Genomic DNA, 12,658 nt, shown 5'->3' on the forward strand with positions numbered 1-12,658 from the left:
AGTTTACTAATGAAGCGCTGAAATGCATATTCAGCGCTTCATTAGCATGAGGACGGCCGCAGCACTTCGAAATTGACGCGCCTCGCCGCCACGCAGCTCGTCCTGACGGGGCTCCTTTTCAAAAGGATCCCGCCTACTTCGAAGTCCCCTTATTCCCATGGACTTCGAAGTAGGCGGGATCCTTTCGAAAAGGAGCCCCGTCGGGATGAGCCGCGCGGCGGCGAGGTGCGTCAATTTCGAAGTGCTGCGGCCGTCCTCATGCTAATGAAGCGCTGAATATGCATTTCAGCGCTTCATTAGTAAACTTCGAAATGGCCATTTGCGTGGCCATTTCAAAGTTTGGGGCTAGTGTAGACATAGCCTTGAGAAACAAGATTATTTTGATATTAGAGAATGGTAGTAGTTGCTCGAAACCTCAGAATATAGACCTTATTTTGTGTGCACTGAATTTCAGCCTAGATGTGGAACTACAAAAGATTGATATTTGCATAATTTCAGATATACGTATTTATGGGCATTCAAATTCCAGATTTGGACACATACATCTACTAACCTGAAGTTGATGGAAATCTAACTTACAAGTGGACATATATTATTGATAAACTTGCAAAACTGTGGACTTTTCCAATGGGGTCATGCATTTATGAAAAAAATTAAAGGGACAGTGCTGTATGAAAGATTGTAAGTTGTATTAAAAGATAAACCGTAATACTTGTTTTCTTCCATAAGAAAGCTAGCCACATAATTAACATGAAATATAAGCTCTGTTCTCCACTTATTCAGGCCTACAGAAAAAAAGCAGATTAACACCTGTAGCTGCCATCTTCACCTGACAGTCTGAAGCAAGCTTCTAGGGTTGTTGCTTCATCCTTATCCCACTCCAAACTCCTCAAATCTGAGCTATTAAAATGCGTAAAATGTGAAAAATTCAGTGTATTTGCATTTTGAAAAATTCAGCAAGTAATTTGAATAAAAAAATGTTCACAATAAATTGGAAGCTTGGGAATGTCATACTCTTAAAATACAAAACAGTTAAAGAGAAGGATTCAAAATTCTATCAGAAATTGTAAAAAAGGAATAAAAACCTATGTTACTAAACCTTACCAGAATGCTGAAAAAAATTCTAGACAGTTACAACAACTTATAAAAAAAATACAGCAATAAATTATAATGTGGCAATTACGTAGACCTTCATATCTTCAACTAATTTTGAATGTTAAGCCTCATAACCACTATGAAGGGTTGGGAACTACAATTTTCATATTTTACAGATGTGGGCAACAGACATGGAAGGTTAAATGACTTGCCCAAGCCCACATAAGAAGTTGGAGAAGAATCAGGATTAGATCCCAAGGAGCACTCAATTCTCTGTCTTACATTGCTTGCGCCTAAGGCCATGCTGCTTGACATATCGTCGAGGGCTACAGGTACAGAAGAATTTCAGACTTATAAACAACAAAGTTATAAAAGTGACTGATCAACCGCACACCACATCTGACACTGCAAGTATGCAATCAGACATCAGTCAATACCTCTCCTTGCACCCCCAACCCTAATTCCCTCCCACTCACCCACCCCAAAAAAAGCAAATACAGTACACTACTGTCATAAATGTAAACTACTAAAAATAAAGGGAAATTTAAAAAAGAATTAATAAGGTAAGGAAACAGTTTCTGTGCTTGTATTAAGATGGTTAAAAGTGGCAGCTTTCTTCTGCATAGTAAAATTTCAGAGCTGTATTAAGTCAATGTCCAGTTGTAAATCTGTGAAAGAACCACAATATTTTGTTCGGAGTTAAAATTGTTTCAAAGTAATGAAAAATCTCCAGTCCTAAAGTGTTCATAAGTCTTGAGGTTCTACTGTAAATTTGCCAAGTCCTATTATAAGGAATCGTCTTAGTGTAACAATACGCTCTTGTGGGATATCCACACATTACTTGATGCAAAAAGGAAGCTGCTTATAAGTACTCTCAGAACTGTAGTATCATTTTTCATTTTGATGTTCTCCAAAGGTTTCCACATAATTACCTAGGCTCAAGAGCAACCTTTCTGTCTGTCAAAATTCTACTCTCCTGTGATGAAACAAAGTCATCTTCATATGAAACGATGCTATCTGGAGGGCTCATGGCTGGAAGTAAGGGCCGCAGGACTGGAGACCCTCCATTTGACCTTTCTTCAAATGCTGTGGGAAAAAAAGGGGAAGGGTGGAGAAAGACAGTTGACATTAAATTCCACGTAGCACACATGACAGGCAATGATGCAGCAGGCCTTAAGTACTTCCAAAAATACTCAGGAAGAAAGAATGCCTATCCACTGGAAACATGCTAAATGAACATGATACGACTGACATTGGATGTCTAACAGATAATGTCAACTATATTCTGCCTCTCTTCTATACTGAAGTAGAAGCCACTTAGAGAATATTATTTGGCTAACAGGAGGATTGGGAGTGGAGCCATCTGGAGAGCTAGAATGAGTAAATTCCATCATTTCTGAAGAATGAAAAAATTAAAAGGACAATATAAATTAATTTGTGGAAAACATTCAGCATCACGTGACTATCTGAAGGCACGAGCAAGTGCCTCACAGATGAGAATTAAGCGCACTGGTAAAAGGACAGACAGCTATACATAAGAATAGAATGCAATGTCTGGCTTGAAAAATTCTGGAAAATAAGCAACACAGCATCAAATGGAGCAATTAGCCATAAACTTACTCACTTAAAAGATCTTGGCTATTGATGTAACTCTCATGCCTAATTTAGGAAGATCAGAGACTGCTACAGGGATATCACTTCATTAACAGTCTGCCAAAATTATTTTTTTGAGCCACTGCTGGGGATAAGACAATATAGGAAGAATTCAGGTTAAAAAAGAAAAGAATCTACACACTAGGGAAGTAGCCTACCTCCCAACAGTGCATCACAATTTTGTGAGTAAAGAGAAGCTGGCATATATACACAGACATCACTACATTAAGCAAATCTTGCATGTAGTATGCATTCCATCTTTCAGGACTAACTGAAATGGGAAGAGAACAGGATAAAAAGTTGTTAAAGCTTTGGCACAAAGCTTGAATCCTGTTGTTAGAAATAACTCACTTAAGAAATCGCATCAGTGGGATTGGTGGTTGGATTTGAAAAGGAGCTGTGGTAGGAGGAAGCATACTCCCAACCACTGGCCCAGCTTTCCCTGTTGGCTCCACTTGCCCAGATACATTAAAGAAACCTGAAAAGAAAGAAGAGGAGCAGGACTTACCTTTTCCTCAGCAACACGGCTTTTTTTTATTATTCACTTAGTTTTTAAAATAAAAGCTTTCCAACTCAGAAGTTGGCAAAGTGGTCTGAAAATAGTTAATAGATCCCAAATTGAAAGGTGATGTCCACAATAGTAGGTATTTAAAGTGGAGTATATATGGAATTGAGATGAACAGTACAGGGAGGAAAATAGAAAAATACAAGTGGCTTACAAACACAGAGAAGCTAGGGAGATTTCTTTGGATAAACTGTTTGGTACTGCAAGGGGTGAAGTCAGGTATCAAACACACACTAATTTTCAAACCCAACCCCAGGTCATTTAGGTGCAGCATAGCAATTTGGATATTACAAGATACCTAATAAACCCTAGGTATATATTTTTAGAGTGATCTAAGATTAACAAGTTCTACATATTATTCAATGTTCTAAAAGCTGATCATACATTTTTAAAATATACTTCCAAATTACAGATTGTGCTGCATTTCACAATTGAATAGGTCCAAAGTTTCAATTATATACACTCTGTAGAAGTGTAGCACCCTAAATGCAAAAGCAGTCTTCTGCTTCCACAAAAAAAAACAAAAAACAATGGAATTCTCCTTGTAAAGCAGGAAAAGACAAAAAAACAAAAAAAATTATTTATTTGCACTATTTATTGTGCAAAACGCACAGGAAAGTTTTACGGATGTAATCATAAAACAGTCGTAGCAAGTCAGATCCTTTGTCAGTATCCTGTCTTCTGAAAGAGGTGCTTCGAGGGAAAGAACAGAACATATAATTGTATGATCCAACTGGTGTTGCCCATTCCCTGCTTCTGGCAGCCAGAAATTAGTGACATCCAGAGCATGGGATTGCATCCCTGACCATACTGGCTAATAGGCATTAATAGATCTATCCTCCACTACCTTATCTAATTATTTTTGAACCCAGTTAGTTTTGGCTTTCAGAACAGCGCCAGTAACTACTTCCAAGGTTGACTGTGTGTTATACTGCGTGGATAACATATTATTTTTAATTTTTTTTAAAAGGATTTTTCCTTTAAATCTTAATTTTTAAAAAAATGATCACTATTAAATTTCTTATTTAAAAATAAGTTACAAGTAAATGTTATCACAAAGATGCTACGCCTACACTTACAGTCTCATAAAAATTAATTAATACCTCTAGTTTGTCCAGCCTAATAACCAGCTCTTGCCTCTTGAAAGTTCTGGGCTTTCAGCTTCTGCCACAGACCAACATGTGCAAAGACAGATGCAGGCTACATAGGACTGTTATTGTTCTGTGTTTATATGATGGTGGACCAGGGCAAGCACTGCAGTTAGCTAAGTCACTGTCTAAAGACAGAGAAAAAAAAAATATAGGACTGGACCAAGGAAACACAGAAAGGAACAATGGAGCAGACTGGAAAGAGAAAGGGAATACATTATTCATCACACACAGAGCTACCTATATTCTCCTACACTTTTGCCACAGAAAAACTGCTATTGCTTCTGGGTGTAAGAGAGACCCTATCTTGGAATTTTTTGGAGAAATTTGTTCCATGGGTAAAAAAGGAAAACATGTACAGAACAAGCAGTGTAAGATGATGATGGGCCTAGCTGTAAGAATAAAATACCGTAAGGAAAACTGCTTATTGGGAGAAAATGAAGCAGAAGAAGATGTGGCTATGTTAGAAGAACAACGTAGATCAACTCTGCAACACATCATTCTTCAAGATTCTCTCTCTGTCTTTTCGCATTAGTGTGATTTAATGAGTAAACTACCAAACTATTGGTTAGGTTGGATATTTCTAGGGAAAAAAACATTTAGTTTAGCTAATCCTTATGGCTTGTTCAATTACTCAATTAGGTTTAGATTCTATCACCTAAGTATACAGTTCAAAAAGCTGCAGTAAAAGAAATCAAGAGTTCAGAGTTGCCATTCATTTTCTTATTTTATATTACATAACACATGCCTCTTCTTTTGGAACATCAAGGTCATCGACCATAATAAGGATGTCATAAATCTATTCTATATTTTACTTCAGCATAACTCAGCTTTCCCAAAGGAACCCCATCCTGCACTTGTTTTCAATGGGGCTTACTTCAAAAATTAAGTGCACTCTAAGCATAATTACTCTTAGGTTTTCTGGTAACTTGGAATCAGACCTTCAGCAAAATGACAGTTGGAGTGGAGAGGATGAGAGAGAGTTGTAGAAGTTTTAAGGAAGCTGTCCATTTAGTGGTCTGAGAACTTGTCTGTTAGAGTTAGCAACATTTAAAAAAAATGTTTAAGGACAGCCAATCAATCAGCTATTCAGGAAACTACTGCAATTGAAAATGTGAAACATTTATGCAACATTTAAGATTTAGTTTAATACAATATAAGCGCTATTGTGTGTATGATTTAGTCCTTAACATTCCTAATGTTTTGCTGCTCCACCTGCAGCTTGACACAGGTAGGCTGTGTTTATACTACCTCCCTACTTCGAAGGGAGGATGGTAAGTAGGGTGTTGGGAGTTTATTAATGAAGTGCTGAGGTGCATATGCAGCACCTCATTAAGCAAATCTCCCCCCCACCCCCCGGCCAGCAACTCCAAAGTGTTAAACTTGGAAGCGCTGGCTCGCTGTAGCTGTGGCTCACCCGCCAGTACCTCCAAGTGCCCGGGGTACCTCGAAGTCCCCTTACACCTCAGAAGTTTAACACTTTGAAGTTGCCGTGGGAGGGAACTTGCTTAATGGAAGTGCTGCATATATACCTCAGCACTTCATTAATAAACCCCCAACACCCTACTTACCATCCTCCCTTCAAAGTAGGGAGGTAGTCTAGACAAGCCCATAATGAGTATTATGTACTGTTTCCTAAATTAATAAAAATCAAATTATCTAAAAATACTACAAAAAGCATATCCTCTCAGATATTGTAAAATGCTATACTGAGCAGTAAATGAACATTTTAGTGATAAAATCTGAATAACTGTTTGAAGTAATATGTAAAGTAGTATCAGGGGAAACTTGATTTAAATCAATGATTTTGGTGGTGATTTAAATCAATCCACCACATTGTTAAACAAAGAACTTATTTTTATTTGTTTTAGATCTGCTGCCTATTAATTTTACTGGGTGACCCTGGTTCTTGTGTTAGATGAAAGAATACATAACACTTCCTCATTCACACTTGAGCCTTATTAACAATTCCTTATTAATCCATCTTCATATTAATTACTGAGATACTTGAAAATTGGCTCTTCACCACTGAATTCAACTACAAAATGCAGTCAACATGAAAATTATGAATACACAAGACTCCTCTGGGGGTAATATTTCCATTTTTTTTCCTTACCTTTTCCAGGTAGTTGATAAGATTTTGCAAATATATTAATAACACTATGTGGACTTCCCTTGGCCAGTTCCTCCCATGGTCCTTTGCTTTGTGAGACATCTGTCTGTGTGAAAAGTGGTAAATACTTTTCTGCTTCCTTCTGAAACTCTTTGATAGGCTCAAAAGCCGCTCTCTCTCCAACACAGAACTCTTTTTCTTTTAATACCTCAGCAATTTTCAAAGGAGACTTCCTGCGTTGGCCACCTTCTTCCTCAGAGACACTCCCCTCACTTAAAAGAGGACCTTCACTGATTGAATCTGTGCTGGAATCATGAGAAATTATGCCTTTGTTTTGGTCGTAAGCCTGATTTTCAGACCCAGGAGAGTCAGTCTGCCTCTTTGATAAAGGCCAAACCATTCCTTCAGCTCTGTGGCTGGTTGGGGATCTCATTTCAAGTCTGACCGCAGCAGTATGAGGCCTGATAGTCTCAGGGAGCTTTTTAAATTCACTCAGGTTGCCCACTCCAGGAAGGTTATCATCAAAGGCTGTATGAGACACACAAGTACCTAACATTTTTTGAATTCTGGCTGAGAAAATGTCTTCATTATCCTCTCTCACTGGGGGACTCACAGCCTTAGCCCAGTGCTTATCATCTTGGTTCCCCAGCAACAGTTCATGCTCAGAATTCCACACTGAGCCATAGTTGATGCCAGCCCCAGCTAACTTCTTAGCTTCACTTTCAATTCTACTAGACAAAGAAGCAGCTGTAGCTTTCAGGGCTTCAATACGATCCAGTTTACTCTTATATTGGCTGATACTAGGTTTTACTAAGAGATCTTGCTGTGCAGCAGATGAAGTCTGATAAGGCTGAGATGTCAAAGTCAGGGATCCCACAGGAGCATTGTGGTTCCTCCTGGTTGACAGTAAGGAGTCGAAGTCCTTTGGCAAAAGGCCCATCTGCTCCAGACTCAAAAGTTGGGAGAAGAGTCCTCCACTTGAGCCAGCAAGAGGTTGTGGGTGAGTGTGTTGGACTCTTGGACTCAGTCTATCTGGCTGTATCCATGCAGGATCCATCAAATCATTTCTAGAATCAAAAGAAAAGACTTATAATTGTGACCAAGTACATTTGTGACGTACTTTAACAGCTCATGTGATCGTATACCTTTGGGAAACAAATTATAGACGTACCAAAAATAAAAAGGCTCTATACTGTACTTATATAAAATATATAAGCATATACATTCAAAGTCTAAATATTCTTTTAAATTTTATTATGTTATGCCAGATAGTATTCTTTGGTAAGAAAAAGCAAGTTTTTTGTACAAGTTTACAGAATGCAATTTAGATGACACACATCTCATGGAATCTTCCAAGCCAAGAACATCCTCTGCAATTTTACTCACATAGCAACTGACACTCCAGGCACAGATAAGACACATGCCATGTGGAATAAAAGCATGTTCACAAAGTCACAAAATAAAAATAAAAGCTTTTTATTATAGATGTCTAAGTTTTCCCTAACTAGGGTTCTCCAAAAGGACACCTCTTTCAGTGACCTACAGTCTAAAAATTTCCTTCTTTCATTTTAATAGTTAGTACATAGCATGAGTATTAGCTTTCCTGAAAAACACACCAGCTAAATCCTGCTTCTCAACTTACATGATTCTCCAAATAAATTATGAAGCCATTCTAGTCTCAATTCTTTCCTGTTATTAGACCCACCCCACCCTAGATGTTGCTAAGGTACCAATTACAGTAGTATATTAATATTGAGTTATACAGCAATAACATGTAGTATTTAAACTATTAGTACTTGAATTTCCTAGCCCTAGCTTAAGTCTTTCCGCCTAAGAAACAAATATTGCTGCACCAGAAAACAGTTTTAATTCTGACAAAGGTAATGAGATACATAAATTATTTAAAAAAATGGTATGTGATCATGTAATTAAAGATCAAATAATATACATATGCAAGGGGACAGAGATAAGGATGTGCATGCAGCCTTAACAGTTATTTTTTCACTTTTGCATGTTTCAGTATGCATCCTGAGTATTAAAGCTATTAATCAGTGTTCATTAGTTTAAATTTCCAGAAAAGAGGAAGACAGTCAATGCTTCAAAGGACTTACAACCTAAATTAGACAACCTATCAAATGACGAGATGACAGTTCAGTGTCCAAATACTGCACAGATATTCCAACCCATGCTGTTCTGACTTTAGTGGATTACTGAAAATGAGCAAGAACCTGTTTAGTACACAAGAGGAAGAGAGATTATTTCATGTATGAAGGTAATGATAGAAAGATATAAATTAAGTAGTTTGAAGGAAATAGAAAGGGTAAATATGAGCAAGCTGGAGAACAGGAAGTTAGATCAGAAGTACAAGCACAGACTTGTGTGGAGCCCTGAAGGTGAGAACCAAAAGTCTGAACCGAAATCTGAAAGTGAGGAAGAAAATACTGAGGTGAACCAAATAGAGAATGACAATCCAACTGGCAGTTATGCTTACTTGTGCTTGTAGAGTAAAGACAGAGTAAAGACAAGCCCCTGATTCAGAAAACTCACCTTTCTGAGATATCTATAGTAGAATAAGAGCAGCTGATGTCAATTATATTTAAAATAATATTTATAGATGCTATAATTTTGATGCATACTGGTAACCAAAATTAAATTTCTGTGCATCACTTTTTGTACAATCACTAAAAATATACTACTATGCTTCAAATATTCCTTCTGCCACAGAATACTTTTACGTCAGTAATCAACGTAACAAGAATTGTTTTAGCAGTGTACTATATTCTACGGAGAACTGGAAACATCCATACCATCCTACCTAACAAGAGGCTGGGGAGGTTCCGACAGGGACATATCACTACTGGAAGATGCACTCGGAGGACGCTCCTGTGCTTTGTTTTCTTTATCAGATTCCCCAGAGGGCTGATATCCAGGCCTTGGCTAGAAATAAAGAGAAGACACCAACAGCAACATTTTTAGAAGCACTTAAAGGGTATGTCTATACAGCAAAGTTATTTCAAAATAGCAGTCGCTATTTCTAAATAACTATGCGCCACATCTACACAATGTAACTGCCATTTCAAAATAATTCCAAAATAGTGGATGCCTTATTTTAAAACTGATAAGCCTCATTGTACCAGGAATAGTGCCTATTTTGAAACAGGTATTTCAAACTAGGGGCTGTGGAGACAGGGAATAGAGCCTATTTAGAAATAAACCATAGTGCATCCAATGGCTCTATTTCAAAATAGGCTCTATTTTGTGTAGACACTCTACTTTGCAATAGCTGAGCGCTATTTCAAAATACATATTGTTTGTAACTGCACTATTTTGAAATAAGCTATTCCAGAATACCTCTTCTGAAATAGCTTAGGCCAGGTATACACTAAACCTGAAAGTCAATTTCAGATGCACAATTCTAGCTACAGCAATTGTGTAGCTAGAACTGACATATGGGAAATCAACTTACCTAACTGTGTTCATCATGGAAGGTCGACAGAAGCGGTTCTCATTTCGACCTCTCTTACTCCTCATGATAGCGAGGAGTACAAGGGCTGACTGCCAACCCCAAAGAGATATATTTCGTGCATTTTTAGCAGATGCGTTAAATTGAACTCTGGAAGATTGACCCTGACTGAGTGGATATTCATGGAAGTGTAGACATGCCCTTATTCAGGCATAATGCTGCTGTGTAGACATAGCCAAAGTGACTAAGAAGCTTAAGTCCCATTACAGTCAAAGAGACCAAACAAAACTCAACATTAAAGTTTTAATAGCATACAAAAATAGAAAAAGGAGAGGACATTCAAGATTTTTGTCCCAACAAAACTGACCAGGAAACAAGCTTTACTCACACACTGAGCCAGCCAAAAAGGAGGAAGCAAGAAAGTGAACAGTGAAGACTTGTCATCTTACAACCATTTTTCACACTCAGTCTCAACTAGCAGTGAGCTGAATGACTGCAACAGTCACAGCTCTGTCAAAGTAATTTGACATGCAGTCCCTCATTCCAGTCTGAGGAGTTTTATTATACGCAGTCTTAAGTTTCTATCATTGCATCTATTAACCAATGCATTGAACTCAGATTCTGGTTAGAATTAAGAAAGACTGAATTTCCATTCATCGTTACAGTGTGTTGTGCCGAAGCAAAGTGATTCCTCAGTTTTTAATGTCTTGTGGGTAAATCAAATTTTATTTCTACTACTACTAATTTTTCATAGATATAATCTGCTTCTTACTTTAACTGCTGTCAATAATAAAGATAATTCAGCATCTTCTTAAGTATTCTACCGTTTATTTCTATTCCTATCTATAAAATACTGAGGTAATAAACTTCCATACCTGCATTTCCAGTGCAGTAGGGAGTTGAGAAGTTTCCCCTAGCAAAGTTCGTTCCAGCAACAGTTTAGAATAGGTTTCCTGTAGTCTCCTAGCTGCTGAAGGTTCATAAATTGGCATGTTCTTTGCCTTAGCAAAAGCCTCTTTCTGTTTCTTGTAAAGCTCTTGAAGTCGTTTGTTCTTCCGTTCTGTGGCCTCTTTCTGCGCTTTCTTCTCTTCATTCTGTCTCCTCTTCCTCTCCTCTTGCTGCCGAATAATATATTGGCGAACCTCATCTGTGTCATAGTGTCGCTTCTTGGAGATAACTTGAGGCTCTTCATTAGCAGTTAACTTGTCTGGTTTCCTTTTTGTTGGACTGTGGCTCCTGGCACCTTGTGTAGGCACTGCAGATTTCTGACTTTGCCTTTCCCCATCTTTCTCTTGCTTTGTACTCTGAGTTACTGAGTCCAACTGCAGGTCATCAAGAATTCCTTGTATTTCCACAGGCAGGAAGTCCTTATTTAAGGAGGTATGGGATTCTTCTTGTTTGCTATCTAGAAGAGTAGAGTCTAATTTCTTCACATTATTTTCAGACTGTACTTTACCCTTTGACCATTCAGAACTTCTTGGACAGGTTTTACTGGTAACATCCAGCCGGGGATCTGATCCAGTCCTTCCAATAGGGTCTGCTGAAGAACAAAAGGTGTCAGATACTACATCTAAATATTTTAAATGGAAAAAAGGTGTGGACAGAAGATTTACTTTGTTTTAAACTACTCAGATAAAAATGGTCAATAACTGAAGACCATAAAAAGGAAAGAGATGAACTACAGGCTGAACCTCTCTCATCCTGCACCCCTGAGGCCTGACTAGTGTTAAATGAGAGAATTTACTGGACTACAGGAGGTCCATATTGCCCAGTACATTACCAACACTTCCACTGCTTACTGGGCTCTTAGAAGACATTTGGGGGGGAAATTACAGCTAAATAACAGCACAGAACACTGAGAGCCAGGACTGGTAGCTGTAAAGAAACTTCATGGGACCATGGAAGACTTGGCTACACCCCTAAGTGGTCATCTGGCTACCTAAAATCATGCCAGATCACAGATGTTGCTGGATGAGAGTGTGCTGGATTACAGAGGTTCAACCTGTAACACTCTTGTCAGTTTCACTGGAAAGAGAAAACTTCAAGTTTAACATGCCAAAAGCACTATATATTAAAGCTACAGATAAAGCTCAGATTTGAGAAGCAGAAACCACAACTGAAATATCTGCAAAAAAATCTAATGCACCAAACAGAGCCAACAACTTCCAAAGTTTTACATATATTAGTACTAACTGAAACACAGGTTGTAGCCATGAGGTTGCTACCAAGATACACAGGCATATTTTAATAGTTTCCATTAACACAATTATAATTAAGGATATTTCAGTTTATAATTAATTCTGTCCTATACAGCTTTACAAATATGCTGTAAAGTTTGTTTCTGAATGAAACTAGACATTAGGCAAAGAAATTATTAGAAGTGCAATTTTTCTGCCAAATTTGCTGTGAAACGTGTACATTGTTGGAATGCCCAAAGTTTTATGGTCTGTTCTTTACTTTTTTTTAAAAATCAATATAATTAAGTTTGTATTGACCATGACATGAGTCCATATATACTAAGTTATAATTGCTATATTATATTATATTAAGAATACAGATTTGTCCTGTTGGAATAGACTAAAGACCACGAAGACCACAGGGGGCAAAATTCTGCTCTTTCA

General features: G+C 37.8%; 1 protein-coding gene across 1 annotated transcript in view; it reads right to left on the reverse strand.

The window, feature by feature from the left end:
* Positions 1-12,658, reverse strand: part of CEP350 (centrosomal protein 350) — a 104,237-nt gene that overhangs the window by 61,271 nt on the left and 30,308 nt on the right. The window contains exons 10-13 of the mRNA XM_075003319.1: positions 10,913-11,577; positions 9,390-9,511; positions 6,578-7,641; positions 2,028-2,181 (exon numbers count right to left, since the gene is read on the reverse strand). Coding sequence (XP_074859420.1) covers positions 2,028-2,181; positions 6,578-7,641; positions 9,390-9,511; positions 10,913-11,577 — 2,005 coding nt within the window. The remainder of the gene's footprint in view (positions 1-2,027; positions 2,182-6,577; positions 7,642-9,389; positions 9,512-10,912; positions 11,578-12,658) is intronic.

Source organism: Carettochelys insculpta, chromosome 9 (genome assembly GCF_033958435.1).
Source record: "Carettochelys insculpta isolate YL-2023 chromosome 9, ASM3395843v1, whole genome shotgun sequence".
NCBI classification, from domain to species: Eukaryota; Metazoa; Chordata; order Testudines; family Carettochelyidae; genus Carettochelys; species Carettochelys insculpta.